At 38.1% G+C, this 27,964-nt stretch overlaps 2 protein-coding genes across 2 annotated transcripts in view; both read left to right on the forward strand.

Moving 5' to 3' along the window:
* The window catches only part of Dhc36C (Dynein heavy chain at 36C), a 117,115-nt gene extending 116,488 nt beyond the window's left edge, over positions 1–627 (forward strand). Inside the window, exon 80 of the mRNA XM_070100062.1 lies at positions 156–627. Within this exon, the coding sequence (XP_069956163.1) occupies positions 156–362 (207 nt within the window). The 3' untranslated portion in view covers positions 363–627. The remainder of the gene's footprint in view (positions 1–155) is intronic.
* A 1,571-nt stretch (positions 628–2,198) lies between these two features.
* Positions 2,199–27,534, forward strand: LOC128700338 (F-box/WD repeat-containing protein 7). The gene is made up of 13 exons (XM_053793447.2): positions 2,199–2,272; positions 3,676–3,800; positions 4,278–4,445; positions 8,091–8,316; positions 9,158–9,333; positions 9,737–9,875; positions 10,965–11,111; positions 12,523–12,648; positions 13,579–13,668; positions 18,858–19,025; positions 20,601–20,787; positions 21,871–21,938; positions 27,064–27,534. Exons 2-13 carry the CDS (start codon positions 3,778–3,780, stop codon positions 27,205–27,207), a joined length of 1,662 nt encoding a protein of 553 aa, XP_053649422.1. The 5' UTR covers positions 2,199–2,272; positions 3,676–3,777; the 3' UTR covers positions 27,208–27,534.
* The last annotated feature ends 430 nt before the right edge of the window (positions 27,535–27,964 follow it).

Here is a 27,964-nt window from a genome sequence, read left to right on the forward strand (position 1 = left end):
GAAGCATATACGTATAAAGATACACAACATATCCCTCAAACATATCGTCTCAAACAAAAAAAAAAAACACACACACACATATCTTGCGCCTTCCAGACTTACTTGAAGAAACCACTGATCCCAGTACATCCCATCCCTTTTACCAACCACGACAGATTTGGCTGCAACCGAAGGTGCGGGAGGAAATCCCGAAGGAACAGACATACTCATGCCCGGTGTACAAGACCAGTGAACGCCGGGGCAACCTCACCACCACCGGCCACTGCACCAACTATGTCTTCTCAGTCAACATTCCCACCCACCTGCATGAGGACCACTGGATACTGAGAGGCGTCGCCCTCCTCTGCTCCCTCTCAGACTAAAGCTTCTCGTGGACACTACGCCCATTTTGTGCCTATTTTTTCTCACCTATTGTGGACTTCTTTCTGTATTTAGTTGATTTTCATACTCATTATAGAATTACTGCCCCTTCCTGTATCTCTACGCTCCCTATGTATCTAGTTTTTCTCCTCTGTTGTAGACTCTACGACCCTTTTGTATCCATTTTATTTTCTTGCTTGTTCACCATTTATCCGTCTACTAGAAATTGTTTATTTCTAATCGGACAATAAATAATATACATTTGAACATAGGAAATTTTTTTATCCAACAAAAAATCAACAGAAAGTTGATATGGTAAGCCTGAATATGCTGTATGTTATCTGGTATTATTTCAATGTTACTTTCGGTGTCCGGCCATGGTAGCCTTCAAAGAGGAATCCATTGATGCTGGCGAAGGGCTCTTGATCCAAAGAATGGGAGCTATCCTCCCTCCTTTGGATCTGATTACCTCACATTTGTTATGCACTCTGATTCTTACCTCCCATTTGTTATGCTTTCTGTTTTGCAAGTGTCTCAACCCGGGCAAGGAAGCGGAACCCATTAACATAGGGTTAGCAAACACCAGACATATTCAATAGAAAACGTTTCGGTCCTGAAACTCCTAGAACTTCTAACAAACGGATGGAGAATAACTGTATACGTATATCGGCAAAAAGTGAGGTGTGAGAATGAGGTTTTGGAGATAATCAGGTAGCTCAAAGGGTCTCCTGATTCCTGTCTTGTGAGAGGAAAGACTTAGCCAAATCGAATGAGTGAGGAGAATTGATAGGCAACAATGTAGTAAAAAAAAGCGAATGCCAGACTGAAGTCTATCTAATGAGGCTCGCAGGCCCTTATGTCTAGCTCTTATGCAGTGCCATATAGATTACTCTTCTACTTTGTACTCTGCTTTAACAAAAAATAAAAAATGAAATGCAAGACAGTCTACAAATCACCCAGAACAAAATGGTGAAATTCATCCTGGACCTGTGTCCAACAGAGCATGTAAGCCAGGATGAATTACAACTACGTACTGGATATGCTGAATGTTGAAGATAGAGTAAAGCAACTGCAGATAAATCACCTTTATGTAATTGCTCACGAGTAGTGTCCGGAATATCTCTGCCAAGTTTGTCAAGGTTAGGAACCAAAACCAGTATGGTACTAGTGGAAGTAAACACAATTTTGTAGCACCTACAATAGGTGGTCAGGCTTCAAACACCTTTCATTGTAAAACAATAAAGGAGTGGAACATTGCCTGCATGTGTCACAGCCTGTCATAGCATGAACCAGTTCAGGAAGAGTGCTAAAAGGCACATAATGAATGAAGCTACAGAAAGAAGTAGAGTGCTTTCTTGTATACTTAACGTTCGTCTGCCTTTTCTGGGTTTTCCTAGGTGATTTACACTGCATGATAATTGTACTTATGTGTGTGTATGCCTAATTAAACTTTCTCACTCACAGACAGAATGTTTCAGAGAGAGGACACAGCAACAGCAAGGGATCACAACCGGAAGATGAAAACTCAGATTAGTCACCGGGATGTTAGGAAATATTTCTTCAGTCATAGAGTTGTCAGGAAGTGGAACAATCTAGAGTGAAGTAGTGGAGGTAGGATCCATGCATAGCTTTAAGAAAAGGTATGATAAAGCTCATGGATCAGGGAGAGAGTGGACCTAGTAGCAACCAGTGAAGAGGCGGCCCCAGGAGCTATGAATCGACCCCTGCAGTCACAAATAGGTGAGTACAAATAGGCGAGCACTCGCTAAATTCAAGTTTTGGCGGGTGTTATAGTAAGTGTAGTGTCCGCCAGGGTGTGAGGGCGTTGACGTCAGAGGTAAACAAACGTGTGGAGAATCATACTAGTGGAGGGAGCAATGACACTCGTCCCTCTGGGGTCACCCTTGGCACTGTACGTACCCACCTGGCACTCTTATGCACTCAACTGGCACTCAGGCTCGTGTACTGCTCCAGGGGTACAGTACCACCGGGCTTATATAATAGCTGAGTCGTGAAACAAGTGTTGTGGCAACCTTTTTACCTCCGCGCTGAAAGTTGGAGAAAAATTCCTCTAGACTTATTTCTAATGGAAAAAAATTCCTTCCGGGTTCACTATTCATGTTCTTGACTTGCTTTAATAAGAAGAAGGTTATTTTGAAGACGTTTATATAAACTTTTAATTAAATCTTTGTGCCAGTCTTTTCTTAAATGTAGTTCGTCATGAAATGTCACTTTTTTTTATGTATTTATAATGACTAGGCAATATGTAATTATTTCCGTCATTTGGGTAGTTTGATGGTGGATGCTCTTGATCCAAGGAATTGGAGCTGCCCTATCTTGTCTTGGATCGAATTAAGACTATCTCGCTCCCTAGGCACTGTATGACCCCTGTGGGTTTAGTGCTTCCCCTATGAATGTCGCCTCTAGTAAGGATTCCAATGGAAATAAGTCACAGTGATTGGCTTTTTTTGGAGGGTTTATCATGGTTAATTTACATGTAACACAAGTGTAACCTTCCAAAGATTATGCAGTTATATCTGAACAAATTTCCTAACTTAATAAATGGGGAAGCATTGTAGTAGGCCTATGGCCCATGCTAGGCAGGTTCAACTCACACAAGTTAGATCAGGTACAGACCTACTAAAATGTATAAAACACAAAACATATATGAAAGCTTTGAAATATTAATATTAATATTAATCAAAACTGTATTTTGTAAACTGTGTAATTCGTCTTCATGAAATGCTCCTTCAAGAAAGGTGCCTTGATGCTGGTAAAGGGCTCTGATCCAAGGAATTGGGGCTGCCCCACATTTTTTGGGATGGAATCTGTTTGACCCTTACTCTGCATGGAAGGTTTTCTGATGCAGGTGAGAGGATCTTGATTAAAGGCATTGGATCTCACCTCCCCTTAGATTGAACCTGAGTGTCTCCCATTCCCTCAGGCACTGTTATGACCCCTACAGGTTAAGCACTCTTACCTCATACACGCATGAGTGTCCGTGGTTCAATCCCCGGCATGTTATTTATGGGTGGAAACATTGAGCATGTTACCTTACACTTGCTGTCCCTGTTCGCTTAGCAGTAAGTAGGTACCTGGGTGTCAGTCGACTGATGTGGGTCGCATCCTGGCAGGCAAGATTGAAGGGCCCCAGTGGCAATAAGACAGATGGCCTCAATGATACACTGACGTTTGAGGGTTATCCTGGGTGGCTAACCCTCTGGGTTAAAAATCCAAACAAATCATATCTTATCCATGTGAGCCTTCCTATGATAAATAATTCATAAAATGTAATGAGCTTTTCATAATTTTCAGGAGTTGATGATGGGTGTGGATGAGAGTGGGAGAGTGCATCTCCTGTCATACCAGCACCTTCCTGCACTCTAGTGATGCTGTGTCTACATCCCCGTGTCCCTCATGGACCTCTCACCAGACTTCAGGTGACAAATCTTTTCTCATTATTGAGAGTGCAGTTAAATCTTATTTTATTTATTTAATTCTGCATTTCATTATTACTTGTATGTAGTAAACCTATGCCTCTTTCCCCATTCTCCCCCATTTTGAAGGAAGGTTCCTTGATGGATCTACTATTCCATTCTTCAAATCAGGTCTAATTACTTCCCATTCCCAAAGCACTGTTTACATTATAATAATAATTCTCCATGGGGAAGTGGAACAGAATTCTTCCTCCGTAAGCCATGCGTGTCGTAAGAGGCGAATAAAATGCTGGGAGCAAGGGACTAGTAACCCCTTCTCCTGTATATATTACTAAATGTAAAAGGAGAAACTTTCATTTTTCCTTTTGGGCCACCCCGCCTTGGTGGGATACAGCCGGTGTGTTGAAAGAAAGAAAGATATAGCTCTTATGGAATTTAATCAATTTTTTATTTGTAAGTTTTTCATATTGTTTCTTTTAGTCTGAGCAATCATCAGCTGGCAAGAAGTGGGAGTCATGCCCGTAGTCTGTCGGTCTCAGACTTGTCCCTTGCTTCATTTCTCCCCGAGACTGTCAATGAAGCTATTGTTAATGGCACCTATGACAGAAATCTCAATAAGGAGACTGCTATCAATAGAAACCATGCAGGGTAAGTTAAAAGTTAGTTTATGCGGAATAATTCCCTGAGAATTATGAGTTGTTCAATAGTCATATTCTATATTTTTAATACAGTTGTACCCCGAGTTTCATACAGCTCCCAACTCGAACAATTATGTAAGTGTATGATTGTAAGTGCTTTTGTAGGTGTATTTTTGGGGTCTGAAATGGACTACTCTAATTTACATTATTCCTTATGGGAACAAATTCGTTCAGTAATAGCACTCGAACAGCCTTCTGGAACAAATTATGGCTGAAACTCGGGGTACCACTGTACCTGTTTTCTTGAGGAGCTCTCCTTCGTAGAGGTGATGCAGAATATTTCCGAGATGTTTCACCTGCCCTTAATTATTAAAAAAAATTGAAAGAGCTTTTAATTTGGGATGGGATGATACCAAAAAAAAAAAAACAGTACCATTGAAATTAACTGACATCCACTGATACCATACCTTGGCACACTCCTGTTTGAAATATTTGCAAAGAATTCTACAGGTTTTGCTGTGTATTAAATATGTGAAGCAGTTGCCATTTTGCTACATGAGAATCAGGAATATATGGAAAGTATGAGAATGTTCACCCAGCATCAGGGTTGTCATGCCAAATAGTGGTCCAGTGTGGGTGGAACCAACAACAAGAATTGTAAAGGATTAGACATACGTGCAAGATCTGGGTGTCTTCACTCTAGAGTAGTAGATTTTTCACCAGTAGTTTTATCAATATTGTATTGTATTGATAAAGCCACTGGATGGTGAAACATCTACAAAGTAAAGATACCCAGATGTTGAACATCCGTCTAATTCTTCATCTTGTTGGTATTGTATGCCACTCATAAACAACAAGAGTTGTCACCAGGGATGTTCTAAGGCAGCGACATTGGTGTGGTGGGGTGGAATGGTTCATTCCTATGACCCAGTAGACAAAATTTAGCATGCACACTTTTATATGCTTTATAAATCCTGTATTGTATTTGTCCTTTCTCCATTTTCTTGTATACTATTTCATTGTGCTAATGATTCATCGAGATAACTATTCTACACAGGTTATTTTAATAAGGTGGTCAAAACATATCAGGAAAATAGGAATACTCTAATTTTTAACTCTCTTTGTGTGTAACAAGAATATTCTTATATTTAAAGGTCATGACAGCTTGAGGAGCCATACATACTGTATAGCACAAAGGATATCTCTGAACTTTGACATCATTATCATGTACAATTTTATTTTCATGATTTTATACATTGAGCTATTTTAATTTACTCAGTATTTCCTGTTAGACAATTTGCTTATGCTTTTGAAGGCTTTTTTTACCGTCTGTTTTATATGAACTTGCATGCCTTTAGCTTCATTTAAGGATCTTGTCTCTAGTGCTTCTATTTTTCTTCATCCCTCACATTTTGTGACTTTGAAATAAAGCATCCTAAATTTTAATCCATTTCAAACTATAGAATGCAAGTGCAGTGCTATATTCTGTAGTCCACTGGATAAATAAAAATTACTTAGACTGGCCATGTACTGATATTTTTTTTTTTTAACACACTGGCTGTCTCCCACCAAGGCAAGGTGACCCAGGAAAGAAGAAATTAAAGTTTTGTCTTTTGACATTTAGTAATTTACACAAATGGGTATCTAGGTGGTTGGTGATCTTGCTTCTTAGAACCCTCTCTAAGAGGGGTTCTAAGAATTGATACCCATCAGTTACACAGCCCAAGGCAACATGGGCTTAGAGCAGGTCGCTCCTGCCTGTCCCAGCTCCTGGACCACTATGACAAGGTCCTGGATGCTGTTAAAGATAAACAAAATACAAATGTAGTATACACAGACTTTGAAAAAAGCTTTCAACAAGTGTGACCATGGTGTAATAGCACACAAAATGCATGATAAAGGAATAACAGGAAAAGTTGGTAGATGGATCTATAACTTCCAGACAAATAGAACACAAAGGGTAATAGTAAACAGAGTATGTAAAGTCCCAGGCAGCCATGGTGAAAAGCTCTGTTTCACAAGGCACACTACTCGCTCCCATTCTATTCCTCTTCCTCATTTCTGACATAGAGATGTAAGCCATAGCTCCATGTCTTCCTTTGTGGATGACACCCGGATTGCCATGGCAGTGACCTCCATCGAAGACACTGGAAGACTCCAAGCAGACATCAACCAAATCTTCAAATAGGTCACTCAAAACAGTATGAAGTTCAACGAGGAGAAATTTCAACTACGTACTCAGATATGGAAAACTTGAGGAAATTAAAAATGTATCAGGGTATATGACAAATTCTAACCATACAATAGAGCAAAAAAGAAATGTGAAGGACCTGGGAGTGATAAAGCCAGAGGATCTCGCCTTCGAAGACTATAACAATGTATCTACCTCATCGGCTAGGAAAAATGATAGGATGGATAATGAGAACCTTCAAAACTAGGGACACCAAGCCCATGATGACACTCTTCAAATCGCTTGTTCTTTCTAGGCTGGAATACTGCTGTACACTAACAGCCCCCTTCAAGGCTGGCGACATTGCAGACCTGGAGAGCATACAAAGAACTTTCACAGAACACATAAGTATGATAAGGCACCTAAATTACTGGGAATGGTTGAAGGCCCTTGATCTGTATTCCCTGGAATGCAAGTGAGAGAGATACATGATAATATACACTTGGAAGGTTCTGGAGGGATTGGTACCAAACCTGCACACAAAAATCACTCCCTGTGAAAGCAAAAAACTCGGCAGGAGATGCAACATTCCCTCGATGAAAAGCAGGGGTGCCATGAGTACATTGAGAAACGACAAAATAAGTGTCCGGGGCCCAAGACTGTTCAACTGCCTCCCAGTATACATAAGAGGGATTGCCAATAGACCCCTGGCTGTCTTCAAGAAGGCAGTAGACAGGCACCTAAAGTCAGTACCTGACCAACTGAGCTGTGGTTCATATGTCAGTTTGCATGCAGCCAGTAGTAATAGCCTGGTTCATCAGACCCTGATCCACCTTGAGGCCTCGTCTCGGACTGAGCCGTGGGGCGTTGACCCCCGAAACCCTCTCAGGTAAACATAGGAGAGAGGAGCTTACAATGATGTTTCATCCCAGATTGGACCATTTACAAAGTCGCACTGTAAATGGTCCAACTTGGAGTGAAACGTTATTATAAGCTCCTCTCTCCTATGTACAGGTTATTTGTGTATTGTTCCAATCATAGTACTGTGCATTTTTGTTCTTTAGTAATTTATACAGAAGGGGTCACTAGCCCCTTACTCCCAGCCTTGTAGTTGCCTCTTAGGGTATGCACGACTTACAGAGGAAGGATTCTTCTCCACTTCCCCATGGAAAATGATATCTGTTTATTATATATAATTTTTTTTTTTTAACACCGGCCATTTCACACCAAGGCAGGATGACCAAAAAAAAAAAAAAAAACGAAAAGAAAGAAAAAACTTTCATCATCATTCTACACTTTCACCATCACTTATACATAATCACTGTCTTTGTAGAAGCGCTCAGATACAACAGTTTAGACATCCCTCCAAGCTGCCAATATCCTAAACCCATCCTTTAAAGTGCAGGCATTATACTTCATTGTACAAGTACAATTATATAAAATATTCATTTATTAATAGATAAAAATATCACTTTGTATTTTCAGTGCAATGGGTTGCTGGGATGAATTGCCCCGAAAATCATACAGTCTTCCTCACCGCTACAAGACCCACCTCATGGGTGGGTGGCGGTCACTGGGAAGAGATTGCTCAAATAGTCCCTCCATACCACCTATCTCCCCATCAGAATTTAAGCAACAGTTCACGCTTATGCGACAGTGGTTCAACAGTTTCACAGACGAGCAGAAGAATCGGGTTTTAGCAGAACTACTTGTAAGCTGGTTATTTGTGAATAATTGCTGAAGAAGTTAGTAGTGTTAACTAATGCATACAGTAGCTTGACTAATATATATTTTTATTTGAGAAAACTTGCAGTAATACCCTACTTAGTGAGAAATGTGTTCCAAAAAAATGTTGCTGAGTAAGATTACATAAAGTATAACCCACTGTCATGTTTTAATATCAAAAACCAAATTTTTTAGGGAAATATCACATAAGCACCAGTTGCTTGTTAACAAAGACTGAACATGATAAATACATATTAAACATTCTAATACCTCTACATTGTACAGGTATGGCTTTATTAGATTTATTTGCAGCAGTTTAGGTTACAGATATATATCAACAAGGTTCGGAGGAAAAAATTTCTCAAGGGAGGTTCCTTGATGTTAGTGAGTGATACTTCTTCTAAAGAATTGAAATTGTGCTCCTTTTCCTTTAACTGAATCTGAATTCCTCTCATTCCTCAAAGCACTTTATGAGCCTTATGGGTTTAGTGCCCCCTATGTAAATAATAATTAATAATTATATAAAAAAAAACCTGTACAAGTAGTCCTGTTTTCTTGATCCTCACTAACTGTGATTTTTTTTTCTATGGTGAGCTGACATCTTCAGTGAGTGTGAAATAAATTCTCTCTTGTAAATGAGACTATGTATAAAAATGCAGCACAAAATTGTTCATTGACAGATTTGACAGTTGTAAAAAATAACACACACCTGGAGCCAGAGGGCTGAATACTGGTCCCATCTCTAGAAATAGTAATGTTAATACTATAAAATACATATAAATGTGCAAGTATTATTCATCTTTTATATAGTGAGAATAAACTTTCAGGAACATATTGGTCCAAGCCAGCTGCATCTCCTCTCGGTTGCCATTGGAGGTCGGCTGCACCATGGATGTCCGCCCAACTGTCAAGACCCTATTGGTTGGCTTCCTCCTGGTCTTGCTCTCACCATTTTCTCCTATCTTGACCCAGTTTCCTTGGCTCAAGCATCACAAGTGTGCAAGTAAGGATTTGTTTACATCTTTATTCTTAAAAATTTTATTCTGTGGTTTTTTATAGGTTCAGATCATATTAATGTAAAATACAGTGAACCCCCGGTTAACGATATTTTTTCACTCCATAAGTATGTTCAGGTGCCAGTACTGACCGAATTTATTCCCATAAGGAATATTGTGAAGTAGATTAGTCCATTTCAGACCCCCAAACATACACATACAAACGCACTTACATAAATACACTTACATAACTGGTCGCATTCGGAGGTAATCGTTATGCGGGGGTCCACTGTATATTGTTTAGTGATATACTGTACTACCTCTGTTGTCATAATTGAGGTAGTACAGTATAACTAGTTTTGCTACCTTTGCTGAAGATGCTGCTGTGACACTAAAGTGTTTTATTTTCAGAGTCTGGTATAATTTGGCCTCACGTGACTGCTTGTGGCGGAATCTTTCCTTTCATCGTGAATGGCAACTTTCACTTTCTTCACATGAAAAACAGTTAACATGTTGCCTACGCAAGGATGGTACTGTAGACTGGAAGCAGGTATTCTATCTCAGCTTTTGTTTTGTAATTTTAGGGTGACTGTGAATGCATTGAAATGATAAGAACTTTAAATTCATAAAAATTTATAAACAATTGTAAGCTTTCTAAACTAAAAAAATATGTAGTAATAAATTGCTTGTTATTATTTTGTGTCACCATTAAGGGGGCATCTGATAGTTTTGCCATGTTTTTAAAGTAAGTTTAGGGACAGGTACACATCTTTATTTCTTTCAACACACTGGCCGTATCCCACCGAGGCAGGGTGGCCCAAAAGAAAAAACGAAAGTTTCTCCTTTTACATTTAGTAATATATACAGGAGAAGAGGTTACCAGCCCCTTGACAGGTACACATATGTACAATTATTATACATAGTGTAAATTACCTAGGATAACCCAAAAAGTCAGTGACTTATTTCCACTGGAGTCCTTGTGATGTCTTATTATTTAAATCTTAGAAGTTAAAACAGCTAAGTAACTTAACTATGTGAACATCAAAGTAGTGACTACTTTTTCAATATTGTAATTGAGAACATAAGAAAGAAGGAACACTGCAACAGGCCTACTGGCCTATGTAAGGCAGGTCCAATTCTCCCACCGGCTTAAGCCAATGCGTTGACCTAGTCAGGTCAGTCACATCACTTAAGGGAGAAGCATGGCATCTGATCTAGTAGCACAAGCTAGTCAGGTCCAACTCACACCCACTCATGTATTTATCCAACCTGTTTTTTAAAACTACACAACGTCTTAGCTTCTATGACGGTACTCGGGAGTTTGTTCCACTTGTCCACAATTCCATTACCAAACCAGTGCTTTCCTATATCCTTCCTGAATCTGAATTTTTCCAATTTAAAACCATTGCTGTGAGTCCTGGCTATGTTAGATATTTTTAGCATGCTATTTACATCCCCTTTATTAATTCCTGTTTTCCATTTATACACCTCAGTCATATCCCCCCTAATTCTACACCTTTCTAGAGAGTGCAATAACTTGAGAATTCTTCATTAAGGAATTTAGACATTAGGAAGCTTCCTTTTAAAAGTGGGCAATATATCAATGTATCTTTTAATCTACTTTTTTTTTTATTAAAAGGTGTTTGTGGAGCGCTATCGTCTCCATCGTAATTGGATGGGAGCTCACTGCCATGTACGAACATTTGAAGGTCACACATTAGGTGTTTCTTGTGTGCAGTTTGATGATCATCGAATAGTTTCTGGTTCTCATGATAACACCATAAAGGTAATAGTGAAAGTCTTTGTGCTATGTATATTACATTACGTATTATTCCTGGATTAATGTATTGACTACTCTTACTTTTAATTGGTGCTTTTAGCAAAATATGCAGGAATTCATTAATATACAGCCTTTCCTCATTTAATGACGGGGTTCCATTCCTAAGAGTAGGTCGGTAAGCAAATTAGTCATTAACCCTTTCACTGTTGGTACTGTAGTACTACGGCTTACAAGCCAGTGTTGGTGCCGTAGTACTACGCCAAAATTCTAGCAGCTTCAAATCTAGCGGGAGAAAGCTGGTAGACCTACATAATAGAGAATGGGTCTGAGTGGTCAGTGTGAGCAGTATAAAAAAAATCCTGAAGCACGCAGTGTATAACAAGAAAAAAAAACTCCCACCGTGTTATTGGTTTAAAACACTGACTTTTCGGTGTATTTTTGTACGTTATTTATAGTCGTATTCTCGTTTCCTTGGACTCATTTGATAGAATGGAAGATATATTACAGGAATTGAGATGATTTTGAATGGTTTTTCCACTAAAAGTACCTAGAAATTGAGCTCAAATTAGCAGAAATGTTCAAGTTTTGCCGATGTTCAAGAGTAAACAAATCATGTCATGCGTCCAATACACATCATCTGGTGAGTCTAATATTCTTTCACAAATGCACTGGTATTATTTATACCATTTATACAATAATGCAGTAGTCTGCATAACGGTAAATCTTCAATTTTTTGTGTGAATAAAAATTCAAAATGGGAAGCAAGCGTAATATAAGAGGGGCCTGGAGATGTGACTAATGAACAGAGAAAATGTTATTTTAGTGCTAGGAATGTCTGCATTATTCTGGCTCCTATTTTGAAATTGGCCTTACTGGAATTGTGTATGAAATTGGCCAAATTACTAATTTCTGCTCACTTTATTGGGTAGTTGAAATCAGTAAATGAGCAGTTTATTGTACTCAGTCAACAGAACAAATGGAGTTCTAGCGAAATAGCTATGAGTTTGGTCGACTGGAACTCTGGAATTGGCCGAAAATAGGGCTCAGAGTGAGCAGAATCGCTGATGTGTAAATATCACTGAGACCGCTAACTTCGCGAGAGCATAATTCTTTAAGTTTTCCATCAGATTTCATACATTTGGTATCATTACCATCTTTAGATATTTTTTTAATGTCACCTTTGCACCATTTATAACATTTTTAGTATATTTTTAAATGTTTGTACAGTAGTGTATTGTATACTGTAATAAACAGAATAGAGGAAATCAGCTCAAATACACATTACTTAGGTTTGCATACTGGCTGGAGAGCCGGTTGTAAGTCTGAGCGGTTGGTAAATGAGGACATCGCTCAGTGAAGAGAGGCTGTATTTACCATTATTTTGCATTTGGGTCTTATTATTATGATTTTTTCTTAGGTATGGAACATGCGGACAAATTCTCGGTGGTCAGTGCAGACATTAGTGGGTCACTCTGGCATGGTTCGCTGTCTTCACTTGGCTGGAAATCGGCTTGTTAGTGGGTCAGCTGATGCTACAATAAAGGTATACAGAGTTTTTCTTTACTACAGTGTTCTTGCATCTTTGGAAAATTCCCATTGTCCAGCTTGTCACTTTTCTTATAATTGTGATAATAACTCCTTTGTGCTTTTTATATGTAAGAATTTCTGATAAGTTTTTTCTTCTCTTCCTCTCTGTTGTATGATTTAATTGCATTTTGTATTTGGTGTAAATTTTTCTTTATTTTTCCACTGCATATCTGCCCAAATTGGTCTTCATTGATAGTCATATGGTTTTTGTGACCTAAATATTTTTTGTGTGTGCCCACTTAAAGGATTTCTATGCCCTTGATTGCTGCTACATAGTCTGTGAAGGATGATATGGCACCGTGAATTATGTATATCTGTCATACATGAAGATGTGAAAAGTATTTGCAGGGATACTATGGATTGGGATAAATATAGGTCTTGCCCTGTTCCTTTTTTCCCTCCTCATGTCTTAGATTCTATGGCAGCCCCAGTGCTGTCGAAGGTGATATCCCTCCAATGCTTCAAAGAGATGTTCGTTGCTCTTCAGCGAGCTGCAGCTCCAGGGTTTGTATAGAAAATGCTATAGTAGCATTTCTGCTTCCTTGACCATAGATCCCATTGCAAGGATATTGGATGTTTAGGCTCAACTAGTATGGGCTTGGTATTTTTGTAAGATGTAGTCTCCCCTTCGTAAGAAGTATTTAATTAGCTGAGTTCTGACTTTTATGATTTGCTTAACAGATAGAAAGATAAAACATGGCCCCGAACCTCTTGTAAGATAACACTAGTTACTCTCCTGGGGAAAGGAAAAGATCATGGAAATCTTTAATAACAAAGAGAATTGTTAATTTATAGTGGCAGTATGTTTTCATTTGTGTTTTGGTTTGATAGTATAAACTTAATAGTTTATAAAGGACATTTTATTTCTCCTCTTAATGATTTTCAGGTTTGGGATGTTGAAGAAACCAGTCAGTGGTCATCGATTAACTGCAAAGTCACCATGATCGGTCATTCTTCAACTGTTCGCTGTCTTCAGGTAAGACAAGAATAAATTATGGGTGCATGTAGGTATTGGTGTCCATTCTTTGTTAATTTTTAAGAATCAGTAACTAAATAGGTTCTAATTTTTTTTAAGAATCAGTAACTAAATAGAAAACCTTTAAAACATTGAAGTATAGTTTAAAAGCAGACCTCTAACTCGCATCTTTCAGCACTGCCTAGTACAGTGTAAATGGCCCTCTCTGTGGACAGAGGCAAATGTAGTCCCTGTTCACAAAAAGAAGAGCAGAGCAGAAATCAGCAACTACAGACCAGTGTCACTCCTGTCAATCACTGGTAAGATCCTTGAGACAATAATCTCAAGACAAATGACAGTTTTTTTGACTACCGCTCACTACTTTGTGACCATCAGTATGGCTTCAGGAAAGGTTACTCTGTTGCTGATCTGTTGTTAAACCTCTCCACTAAGTGGCACCAGTCACTGGATGAATCCAAAGTCAGCTGTGTGGTAGCACTGGACATTGCTGGTGCTTTCGACCGGGTGTGGCACCAGGGCCTCTTAGCAAAACTTCAAGCACTGGGAATTGCAGGCTCTATGCTATCTCTCCTCAGTGATTACCTTCATGGTAGATCTCTAAGGGTAGTTCTCAATGGAACAGAATCAGCAAGACATCCTATTGGGGTAAGTGTTCCACAAGGAAGCGTGCTGGGACCATTGTTATGTAATGCCTACTTCAATGGCCTTCTTCATCTCATCCCAGAATCCCATGCATATGCAGATAACTGTACACTGACATTCACTTATCCAAGAGAAGAAATGCCAGCTGCTCTAAGCTACATCAATCACCAGCTAAGATTATTATTATTATTATAATCAAGGGGAAGCGCTAAACCCGTAGGATCACCAGCTAAGAGCTATATCAGCTTGGGGAAATAGATGGCAAGTAACATTTGCACCTGAGAAAACGCAAATGATGATGGTCTCTAGGCACCATGATGATAATGCCGGTGCAGTAGTAAGGATGAATGGGAGGGTGTTGGCACCTGGGGAAGAAGTTGATATCCTTGGGGTGAAATTTGACTCCAAACTCACCATGAAGAACCATGTTGTAAATCTTGCAAACAAGGCAGCCAGGAGGCTTACAGCACTTCGCTGTATCTCGCATCTGCTTGACAGTAGGGCTTGCAAGATTCTGTATGAGGCACAAGTACGCTCACACCTTGAGTATGCTCCACTTTCTTGGTTTGCCTGCCCCCCCCTCTCATCTGCGACTGCTTGACAGAGTAGAGAACAGAGCAAAATGTCTCATCTCTCGCCTGGACCAATCCTGGATAGATCTGTCATTTCAGCAGAGCCTTCAACACAGGAGGGATGTGGGCAGCCTTACTGTTATGTACAAGGCCAATATTGTCAAAGTACCACACTTGGATCCACTTCGAGGACAGCGTGAAACAAGCTTCTATGCCACAAGACGGGCAGAAAGCAGCAACTTCACTCTGGCTGTACCCTTCTCCAGAACATCACTCCATCTGAGATCATATATACCCAGGATGACTCAAGTATGGAACACATTCGTACAGCATAATGATGTCAACAAGATAAAGTCAGTTGATCAAATGAAAATGCTGGCTCACAGATTACTCCAACTTCATTCTGTTCCCTACTTGTATGTCTCATAACAATAAAAATGCTTTCAAATGAGTTGATGTAGGTAACAGCTCTTAGCTTGCCAATAAAGTTAGGAATCCTTAACCTGTAAATAGCTTGTCAATAAAGCTAGGGATCCTTATCCTTGTCAATCCGTGTGTAAAAAAAAAAAAAAGCAGCACTATATTAGACAATCTTTTGGTCTGTTGCCTGTTTTGTAAGCTATTAACCCTTTCAGGGTCCAAGGCCAAAATCTGAAGTCACGCACCAGTGTCCAAGAATTTTCAAAAAAAAAATTTGTTATTTTTTCTTATGAAATCGTAGAGAATCTTTTTGTGAAGGTAATAAAACAAAAAGTACGAAATTTGGTGGAAAATTGACGAAATTATGCTCTCGTGAATTTTGATGTGTCAGCGATATTTATGAATCGGCGATTTTGCCGACTTTGACTCCCATTTTAGGCCAATTACATTATTCCAATCAACCAAATTCTTAGCTATTTCACTAGTATTACTTCTATTCTATCGATTGAGCACAAGAAATCGCCAAGTCAACTGTTTCAACTACAAAATAAAGTGATCGGAAATTGTTAATTTGGCCAATTTAACACAAAGTTCAAAATATTCCAATTTCAAAATAGGCTCCAGAATAAACAATGTAGGTATTCCTGGAACTAAACTAACATTTCCTCTGTTCATTAGTTACATTTTGAGGCTTTACAAATAAATTCCATTTTGATTTTTTATTCACATAATGAATTTTTATTCACACCAAAAAATAGAAGATTTACTGTTATGCAATACTGTAATAATTGTATAAATATCATCACCATATTTGTGAATGTATATTAGACCCACCAGCTGATGTGTATTAGATGTGTGAGGTCGTTTGTTTACTCTTGAATATCAGCAAAAATTTAACATTTCCGCTACTTTGAGCTCAGTTTCAAGCCATTTCCATTGCTAAAACCAATCAAAATCATCTCTATTTCTGTAATATGTCTTCCATTCTATCAAATGAGACCAAGAAATCGCAAATACAACTATAAAAAACATACGAAAAAACACTGCAAAGTCGCTGTTTTAATCGAAAAATCATGATTTCAGTTTTTTTTCTCATTATACACAGTGTGCTGCAGGATCTGTTTTATGTGGTGCACACATACCACATAGATGTATTCTCTCATATCTAGGCCCAAATGTACCACTCACAGTTTATCAGAGTGAGCTGAGCTCATGGCGTAGATCTACGGTTTCGACACTCACCGTAAAGTCGTAGATCTACGGGACGGACCCTGAAAGGGTTAACAATTTGCATTTGTTCCTTCAAAATTGACCAAAAATCTTGTTCAGTACTGACTAGAATCAGTGGGTTTAAGACAGCTCTTAAAATAACACAATATAGGTTAAAAGTATCATATTTGAAGTAGGCCTTAGACAAGGATGTGTGATGTTACCATGGTTGTTCAATTTATTTATTAATGGGGTTGTAAGAGAAGTGAATGCTCAGGTGTTGGCAACTGGGAGTTGTCACAGCTGCTCTTTGCTAATGATGCTGTGCTTTTGGGAGATTCTGAAGAGAAGTTGAAGAGGTTGGTGGATGAGTTTGGTAGGGTATATAAAAGAAGAAAATTAAAAGTGAATATAGTAAAGAGTAAGGTGATGAGGATAAAAAATAGGTAATGAAAGACTGGATATCAGATTGGAGGGAGAGAGTATGGAGGAGGTGAATGTATTCAGATATTTGGGAGTGGACATGACAGCAGATGGGTCTATGAAAGATGAGGCTAATCATAGAATTGACCAGAGAAAAAAGGTGAGTGGTGCACTGAGGAGTCTGTGGAGACAAAGAACTCTGTCCATGGAAGCAAAGAGGGGAATGTGTGAGAGTATAGTTATACCAATGCTCTTATATGGGTGTGAAGCATTGGTGGTGAATGTTGCAAGAAGGAGAAGGCTAGAGGCAGTGGAGATGTTGTGTCTGAGGGCAGTGTTTGATGTGAATATAATGCAAAGAATTCATAGTTGGAAAAGTAGGAGGAGGTGCAGGATTACCAAAATTATTATCCAGAGGGATGAAGAGGGGTTGTTGAGGTGGTTCAGACATGTAGAGAGGATGGAACAAAATAGATTGACTTCAAGAGTGTATAAATCTGGAGTGGAGGGAAGGTGGGATAGGGGTCGGCCTAGAAAAGGTTGGAGGAGGGATTTTTAGGGCTTGACGTGCTGTTGGAGTGTGAGCAAGGTAACTTTTATGAAGGGATTCAGGACTGCCGGCAGGTCAAACTTGAGTCCTGGAGATGGGAGGTACAGTGTCTGCACTCTGAAGGAGGGGTGTTAATGTTGCAGTTTTATAATTATAATGTAAGTGCATCTCTGGCAAGACAGTGATGGTGTGAATGATGGTGAAAGTTTTTCTTTTTCGGGCCACCCTATCTTGATGGGAAATGATCGATGTTTTAATAAAAGGATAAAGAATTTTTTTTCTTCCTTTTTTAAGATATGAAAAGATGACATTTGCTTTAAAAATGAACAAAAATCTTATTCAGTACTGACTAGTATCATTGGGTTTAAGGTGCACAGATAACAGGCATTAAGACACTTATGGCAAAATAAGACTGTATTGAAAAAACTTTCTTTAGTGTGAAATATTCCGTCTTGTCATACATCTTTGTCTTTGTGAAACACTAGTACTATATTATTAGTTGAGGAAATGAATATTTCTAACGTAAAACTAACTGATTATTGGGTTCTTATTAATGTCTGTCATTTGGATAATCAAGCAAGTGCAGTTAAAGAAGTTTTATAGCTGTGGCTTTCTGGAAATTTAAATTTAAGATTTATTCTTTTGTTGTTAATGATAAGTTACTGTCACCTTCTCTTTGTTGTCAAACATTCTACATGTCCTTTCTGTCTTATGGTACAGTATATAAAAACATTCGTAAAATTAATGATAAATTTATAAAAATAATTGAAAAATATTTAAATAGGTAGAATCATTTTAAATTAATTCAGAAATGATTGATCCAGTTACACTTATCACTAAAAAGAGCATGTATACTACAGTAAATATGCATTATTTTTATTATTAGAATTAAACAATATACAGTGGATCCCCAGTTAACGATATTTTTTCAATCCAGAAGTATGTTCAGGTGCCAGTACTGACCGAATTTGTTCCCATAAGGAATATTGTGAAGTAGATTAGTCCATTTCAGACCCCCAAACATACACGTACAAACGCACTTACATAAATACACTTACATAATTGGTCGCATTCGGAGGTGATCGTTATGCGGGGGTCCACTGTATTTTAGCTGATCTCCATGGGGAAGTAAAGAAAAAATCTTCATATGCCATGTGTGTTGTAAGAGGCAACAAAAATGCCAGGAGCCCCTTGCTTCTGGCATTTTAATCTATAAATTACTAAATGTAAAAAGAAGAACAAATTTTTCATTCATAATTGTTTGGGTCACCCTACCTTGGTGCGAGGTGGTCAGTTTTTAGCTGAATAGAATTTATTTTAGGATAAAGGTAATTTTTTTTATACAGGTATTACACTTAAATATTTTCCTCAAGGTTGATGGGGACTATGTGGTAAGTGGCAGCTACGATCATTTGGTCAAGGTGTGGGCATTGGCATCAGGAGAGTGTCTCAACACTCTCGCTGGTCACCAGGCTCCTGTGCTTACTGTTGCCTTTGATGACAATAAGATTATTTCTGGTGCAGCTGATAAAACCATTAAGGTAAGAACTCAATCACTGTATCAATATTAGAGTAAATGGCTGGATATCTAGGAATGTGTGACTTTCCCCATGTTCTGTTTTGAACTTTTTTATCACCCACGATTGAAGTTATGGACTCTATTCTTTTGATGTTAATGAGTTTACAGTTTGTTTGCAAAAAATTATGAGTACAGTAAATAGCAAAAAAAGGCACAATACCGTGACTGGAACAGTACACAAATAACCCGTCGTAAGCTCCTCTTTATGATGATGTTTCGGTCCAAGTCAGACTGAAACGTTGTCATAAGCTCTCTTCTATGTGCGGGTTATTTATGAGTGCAGTATTTGCATACATATGAAGAGTTTGGAGTTTACTGTGTAAAGCTACTCTAAATCTTTTGGGTGTAATATTTTTGGGCAAGAGGCAATGGCATACTTGTGTGGAACTCATTACCCAAACTAATTTTTGTATTCTGTAAATATAACTTTTTTTTTTTTAACTTGAAGAACTTTAAAGCATAGAAAACTTGCAGGGAGCTAAGAATTATGAATGTGTCTCCATTGTGCTTAAATATTTTTGCATTACTGTGGTCTTATTATTACATCTAGGTTTGTTTGGAAAGTGCATAATGACTAACAAACTTTAGTAAACATCTTCATTACATCACTGATTCAAGATGCAAAAACAATTTTGCTGGACAGGAAAAAGATTATTTTGTTTATCACATTAATTCATATTCATATTCTCAATTTCCACATGATACATGATAAAAAAATGGATGACATTTAATGTTGAACATGAAAGACCCCCTAGTTATGCAGAGCATTTCAGGCAAGCTTATACCTAACTTATACATAAAAGGCTTATTGTCCTTTTACTCTTTATGTATAAGAAGACATAAAATATATATGTACACAGACTAAGAATAATTCTTGTGAATATGACAACAAATGTATATGTAAGTAGATATACAAGTAGATTGTGGGTTAGTTGTGAATTGGATACAAAGGCTTGTTACACAGTGATGAATAAAAGACAAGTGCAGAACAATCTAAGTTTTCTGTGACAAAAGTTTTGATTTATGTAGAGCTTCATCAAGTTATCATAAAGAATATAACATTAAGTGTAATTGTTTGCCTCAGTGAACAACATGCATTGTTGGTATTACGTGTCCTACACATATTCTGATGTTCCTGGATCCTGGTGCTATGACTACCAGAGATTTCTCCTATATATACTTTTTTGTCTTAGCTCCCACATGGGATGGTATACACTCCTGCATTACTGTCATCTTGGTCTAGTAATGTCTTGCATAATAATTGGAGGTGATGAAGGCAACATTTGTACCACTTTTCTGAAGAGCCAGTGTTATGATGGCTGCTGTTTTATCTGTGGTTAATAGAAGGCATCTGTTGCAGTTGTCTTCCTTGGGAAACACCAGAAACAAATCTTGGGCTCTATGTTTGTAGTACAGTTACACCTCAGATTTTTTTTTTTTTTTTTAGGCCCATGTTCCTTTGCTCCTTACAACAAACACATTATTGTAAAATGTCAGAAAAGTATTAATTTCTTGCATCAAATTTAATTTTTCACAGGTTTGGCAGCTAGATTCAGGCCTGTGCCAGAAGACACTCGTAGGTCATGAAGATGCAGTTACCACTCTAACATACGACAACACTACCATAATTTCTGGTTCTCTTGACTGCACCATTCGCCTATGGTGTCTCTCCTCCGGCCAGTGCTTGGGCGTCCTTGACTGGATGTCCAGTGAAGGCCATACAGGTTTGGAATGTTCATTAGTGTTTATGCAATGTACAGGCTAACTTTGCTGATTACTGTCATAAATGCATTCACAATTGTTCATTCAACTTCTGTCTTGCCAAAAGTGTGCAGACATCATAATTTAGATTTCCCACTAATTGCATCATCCCCACCCCTCCTTCAGAGTGCAGTCACCGTATTCTGCAGGATTCGAGTTTGACTAGCCAGTCTTTCCAACAGCAAGTCCACTAAAACCCACTTGTCTCATTCACTCCTATCTAACACTCACACAAGCTTACTGGATGCTTGAGCCCTTAAAATTCACCTCTGTATGTTCCTGGGAACACCCCTACCTCTCCTGCCTTCCATCTCAGATTTATACATCCCCTTTGTCATCCTATCCGTCTCCATCCTCTCTGAATGTTGTTATGATTATTATTATTATTTATTTATTTTTTCATTATATGTAGTTCTTTTACCTTTCACAAGGGCTTTTAATTTTAACCAACAGTAGAAAAATGAGTCTTCATTAGGACAGGTCATTGTAAACTGACATTGAATGTTTTTAAAATTCCCACTACAGTGAACCCCCGCTTAACGATCACCTCCAAATGCGACCAATTATGTAAGTGCGTTTGTACGTGTATGTTTGGGGGTCTGAAATGGACTAATCTACTTCACAATATTCCTTATGGGAAAAAATTCGGTCAGTACTGGCACCTGAACATACTACTGGAATGAAAAAAGTTCGTTAACCGGGGGTCCACTGTATACACTATAGTTTATACTTATGTGGTAGATTAGATATAATTAAAAATGGAATATATATATCAAAATCTGAAAATTGACAGCAAAATGGAAAAATAGTATAGTTTCGAACTTTCTTCGTTCCAGAAGGCTGTTCAAGTACCATTACCGAACAAATTTGTTCCCATAAGGAATAATGTAAATTAGATTAGTCCATCTTAAACCCCCAAAAATACACTTACAATAATACACCTACATAATTGGTCGAGTTGGGAGCAGTTCGAAACTCGTGGTAGCACTATACTTAGAAGATTTAAATTACTGCAAAACATTTTTAACCAAAAGTACTTTTTTTAGGTGTAATCCGGTGTCTAGCTGCCGATTCGAGGCGAATTGTGAGTGCATCCGACGACAAAACAATAAAGGTAAGAACAAAAATAAATGGTTCACTTTGAAGCAATGTCTGACATATTCTCCTTTGTCCTCCCAGTTGTGTGATTAATTTGCTCATTTATTTCTTTACATTCAACTATTTTATAGTTAACTAATATTACTCATTTAGGTATTAAAATTGTTTAAAAATTGTATTCTTCTATAATTTGTTAGCATCACATTGTGAGTATTGTGAGAGCTGTGCAAGAATAAAAGAGTTTGGTTGTCCACTGCTAATCCAGACATGTGAGGAGAAGCAACTTTCCTGAGCATCTAAATTGTTGGTACATACATTACTTGCAAACTAAATAAAAGTCTACAGTATATATTCCCTTCAAGATAGGTGCCTGGATGCTGGTGAAGGGCTCTTGATCCCAGGAAGTGAACCTACCCTCTTTTCCTGAATCTGATTGCCTTTCATTCCCAGATGCTATATGGCCTATAGGTTTGACACTATAGTTTTGACACATTTACAGGTGGTACCGTAAATCTACTAATTAGAGGTAACATCCCTAGGGTTTTGCACTCCCTATGATAATAATAATAATAATAATAATGAGACACAAATAACCCGCACATAAAAGAGAGAAGCTTACGACGACGTTTCGGTCCGACTTGGACCATTGACAAAGTCACACTGTGACTTTGTCAATGGTCCAAGTCGGACCGAAACGTCGTTGTAAGCTTCTCTCTTTTATGTGCGGGCTATTTGTGTATCGTTCCAGTCACGGTATTTTGCCTTTTTGTTATTTATTAATAATAATGAGGTAACAAAGTTTGGAGAACTGGAGTAAATTAAGATATATTTTAACTACAGGGATTCATGTATCAATCTTACTTGATAAATAGCTGGTCAGAGCTTCTGGCTTTGATATTTCAGCATCAATATAGATTGCAGTGTACATATTTTTAAATGCTGACAGCAGTGTGAGCTGCTTCATGAGAGTTGGCCTGTTTATTGTCACGTCCATAATGCATACAAGCAGGATTTGCTATTTAGTAATAATTTTTTTTTTTTCAATGGGTCGGACGTCTCCCACCAAGGCAGGGTGACTCAAAAAGAAAATCCCCCCCCCCCCAAAAAAAAAATACTTTCATCATCATTCAACACGTTCACATCACTCACACAATCACTGTCTTTGCAGAGGTGCTAAGATACGACAGTTGAGAAGTCCCTCCAAACTGTCAATATCCCAGACCCCTCCTTTAAAGTGCAGGCATTGTACTTCCCATTTCCAGGACTCAAGTCCGGCTAAATCTATAATAACTGGTTTCCCTGAATCCCTTCACTAAATATTACCCTGCTCACACTCCAACAGCTCGTCAAGTCCCAAAAACCATTCATCTCCATTTACTCCTATCTGACATGCTCACATATGCTTGCTGAAAGTCCAACCCCCTCGCCCACAAAACCTTTACCCCTCCCTCTAACCTTTTCAAGGACGACCCCTACCCCTCCTTCCTTCCCCTACAGATTTATATGCTCTCCAAGTCATTCTACTTTGATTCATTCTCTCTAAATGACCAAACCACCTCAACAACCCCTCTTCAGCCCTCTAATACTTTTAGTAACTCCACACCTAATTTCCACACTCCAAATTCTCTGCATAATATTTACACCATACATTGCCCTTAGGCAGAACATCTCCACTGCCTCCAGTCGCCTCCTCGCTGCAGCATTGACAACCCAAGCTTCACACCCATATAATAGTGTTGGTACCACTATACTTTCATACATTCCTTTCTTTGCCTCCATAGATAACGTTTTTTGTCTCCATAGATACCTCAATGCACCACTCACCTCTTTTCCTTCATCAATTCTATGGTTAACCTCATCCTTCATAAACCCATCTGCTGACAAGTCAACTCCCAAATATCTGAAGACATTCACTTCCATACTCCCTCTCTCCAATGTGATATCCAATTTTTATTTATTAAATCATCTAATACCCTCATCACCTTACTCTTATCTATGTTCACTTTTAATTTTCTATCTTTGCACACCCTCCCAAACTCGTCTACTAACCTTTGCAACTTTTCTTTAGAATCTCCTATAAGCACAGTATCATCAGCAAAAAGTAACTGTCAACTCCCATTTAGTACTTGATTCCCCATAATTTAATCCCACTCCTCTCCCCCAACACCCTAGCATTTACTTCTTTTACAACCCCATCTAGAAATACAGTGGTCCCTCATTTATCGTCGTTAATCCGTTCCTGGAAATGCGACGATTATCGAAAAAGATGATTTTCGATAATGTCAATACAATTAATCCGTTTCTGACACCCAGAAGTATTAAAACAAAAATTTTTTTACATGCAATATAGATGTAGTACATAACAATACAATGAGACATGATGAATGAAACATTAACAGCATAACACTTACTTTTATTGGTGATTCTTCTTAGTGTATGGAAGACTGGAGGAGGAGAGAGATTGGATTAGTTACTGTTTGGAAGGGGAATCCCCTTTCATCAACACCTCAAGTACCAAGTGCTTTTCTGGGGTTACTTCTCTTCTCTGTTTCTTAATGCCACTAGGACTAGCTTGAGAGTCACTGGAGTCCTGTCTCACAAAAAAAAATGTCCAGAGAGCTCTGTTTCTGGCATCTCTTTAACCCTTTCAGGGTCCAAGGCCAAAATCTGACGTGGTGCCCCAGTGTCCAAGAATTTTCAAAAAAAAAAATTTTTTTCTTATGAAATGGTAGAGAATCTTTTTGTGAATGTAATAAAACAAAAAGTACGAAATTTGATGGGAAATTGACGAAATTATGCTCTCGTGAATTTTGATGTGTCAGCGATATTTACGAATCGGCGATTTTGCCGACTTTGACTCCCATTTTAGGCCAATTACATTATTCCAGTCAACCAAATTCTTAGCTATTTCACTAGGATTACTTCTATTCTATCGATTGAGCACAAGAAATCGCCAAGTCAACTGTTTCAACTACAAAATAAAGTGACCGGAAATTGATAATTTGGCCAATTTAACACAAAGTTCAAAATATTCCAATTTCAAAATAGGATCCAGAATAAACAATGTAGGTATTCCTGGCACTAAACTAACATTTCCTCTGTTCATTAGTTATGTTTTGAGGCTTTACAAATAAATTCCATTTTGATTTTTTATTCACATAATGAATTTTTATTCACACCAAAAAATAGAAGATTTACTGTTATGCAATATTGTAATAATTGTATAAATATCATCACCACATTTATGAATGTATATTAGACCCACCAGCTGGCGTGTATTAGACGTGTGAGGTTGTTTGTTTACTCTTGAACATCGGCAAAAATTTAACATTTCCGCCACTTTGAGCTCAGTTTCAAGCCATTTCCAGTGCTAAAACCAATCAAAATTATCTCTATTTCTGTAATATGTCTTCCATTCTATCAAATGAGACCAAGAAATCACAAATACAACTATAAAAAACATACGAAAAAACACTGCAAAGTCGCTGTTTTAATCGAAAATCACGGTCTCAGTTTTTTTCCTCTCATTATACACAGTGTGCTGCAGGATTTGTTTTATGTGGTGCACACATACCACATAGATGTATTCTCTCATATCTAGGCCCAAATTTACCACTCACAGTTTATCAGAGTGAGCTGAGCTCATGACGTAGATCTACGGTTTGGACACTGAACGTAAAGCCGTAGATCTACGGGACGGACCCTGAAAGGGTTAAAATTTCCCTAACATGGGCCAAGACTCTGTCACTGTACAAGTTGCCGATATGGCTTGCAACATCCTTCTCAGGGTGATGCTTCTCCATTTCAAAAATCTCCTTAATTTCTGAAGAAGGCACCTTCTTCCATCTCTTCCTCCTCCTCTGCAGTAAGATTCTGAGCTGTGATCTATTCCTGCTCCTGTTCCTGCTGAAGCTCTTGCAGCTCCTCGGCTGGCCAGTTCAGCTACAAGTACGCCACTTTCATATTGTTCAATGATGTTTTTCTTAAATTCAATTGTATTTCTCACTTTCTTTACCAAAAGCTTGGTAATAGGAGCTTTCTTTGGAGCCATGGTACCTTATTTAGCACTTGTAAGCACCAAAATGAATGGAATATGAAATATTTTGTATGAACAATTGAGGGGACCGCCGCTCAATGGTAAACAATGGTACACTGACTGGGAAGGGAGGCCGAGGCGGCTCAGAGCGTGATTACGCGTCCCGGACGAAGGACGATTAGAGAGTAAACCGACCATTTGCGAGCCAATGTTTGGACGAGAATAACGTGACGATTTCCAAAAAGGACAACTATTGAGCCGGACGATTATTGAGGGACCACTGTATATTAAACAACCATGGTGACATTACATAAATAGATAAATTGCATTTTCTGTAGAAAGGGTAGGGAATCACTAATATTGGATACTGTATACGTTGTTTAAAGTGTACCATAATAGTATTTTCATCATTCATCACAGTATTTGCACCAACATCTGATCTAAGTTCATGAATAAATAAATATTATAAGCATCACAGTGTTTGATGAACATAAACATCTTTGCCACAGTTTACTCATCCTTAAATAAATCTCTCTCTCTCCTAGGTAGTAGGTTGGTAGACGGCAACCACTCAGGGAGGCAGTACCGTCCTGCTAAATGAGTGTAAAACGAAAGCCTGTAATTGTTTTACATGATGGTAGGATTGCTGGTGTCTTTTTTCTGTCTCATAAACATGCAAGATTTCAGGTATGTCTTGTTACTTCTACTTACATTTAGGTCACACTACGCATACATGTACAAGCATATATAAACACACCCTTCTGGGTTTTCTTCTATTTTTCTTACTGGTGCTTGTTCTTTATTATTTCCACTTTTCTCCATGGGGAAGTGGAACAGAATTCTTCCTCTGTAAGCCATGTGTTTCATAAGAGGAAACTAAAATGCCAGGAGCAAGGGGATAGTAACCCCTTCTCCTATACGTATATATTACTAAATGTAAAAGGAGAAACTCTCATTTTACCTTCTGGGTCACCTCGCCTCAGTGGGAAACAGTCGATATGTTAAAAAAAAAGGGAAACGTTGTGTTTTTCTGAATAGGTATTAATGTAAGCCTTCTTCAGCTTTTAGGTGCTTTCAGATTAATCAGTTCATCGATATATTTCAGGTATGGGATCGTGAATCCCGTCGTCGGTTAGTGACTCTGAGAAACCACACCGATGGGGTCACGTGCCTCGCATTTAATGATCACGTGATAGTAAGCGGGTCTTACGATAAAACTGTCAAACTTTGGGACTTCAGCGTGTGTTAATTTACTATTAAGTGGATGGTACGTGGAGAGCATGCTGAGTAAAGGCGATTGTGAAAGCATTTACAGGTATCATATTTAGGATATGTAGTTTATTTTTTAAACATATCTCCTCTGTTTAAAATTTGTGACTGAAATGCTTGATCAGTATTGAGCTTATTTTTGTGAAATACTTGATTGCTCCATGTGAATTACTGATGGCTTTTGTTGTGGAAAGATATTCCCACAAATCAGTTTTATCACTAATAGGTATTTTATAATATTACTAATGAAGCTATGATATTCTCTTCCACTGTAAATGGAAAAATAAACTCAGTTTTCTATTCATAATATAGTGTGTGATTACAGACTGTAAAATGCAAAGACTTGTCAGTGACCTAATTTTGTATCTCAAATTTTTTTTTTTCAAGTTTGATGTGCTTGATTGTTGCACGGTGGTGGGTGGTGCTGAATTGTGTTTGAAAGATTAAATTTTTTTTTTATATAAAGATTGAACTGATGTCATAGTGTAATATTATCAATAAGTTTTCCATCATGAGAGCCAAGGTGCTAGTTAGTGCCCATTTGTTCCTTGTTCTGCTATTTTTTTTTTTATCTGACATACTGGTTGTTTACAGTAAGGTAAAGACTGTTAGCATATTGTAGCCTGCTGTTATATTACTGTAATTTTACAGTTGTTGTAAAGTTACAGTAGGTTACTTTTTATCCATGCAAGAATGAAATATGACTGGTATATTGTAAAACCTATAAATACATAAGT

The sequence above is a fragment of the Cherax quadricarinatus genome, chromosome 71, assembly GCF_038502225.1.
Source record: "Cherax quadricarinatus isolate ZL_2023a chromosome 71, ASM3850222v1, whole genome shotgun sequence".
NCBI classification, from domain to species: domain Eukaryota; kingdom Metazoa; phylum Arthropoda; class Malacostraca; order Decapoda; family Parastacidae; genus Cherax; species Cherax quadricarinatus.

Excerpts from the sequence above, each read along its gene's own strand:
- LOC128700338 (XM_053793447.2), top strand. The coding sequence starts at position 3,778 with ATGGACCTCTCACCAGACTTCAG. Across the intron at positions 9,876-10,964 it reads GTACTGTAGACTGGAAGCAG|GTGTTTGTGGAGCGCTATCG; the intron begins GTATTCTATCTC and ends TTTTATTAAAAG. Across the intron at positions 19,026-20,600 it reads CAGCTGATAAAACCATTAAG|GTTTGGCAGCTAGATTCAGG; the intron begins GTAAGAACTCAA and ends AATTTTTCACAG.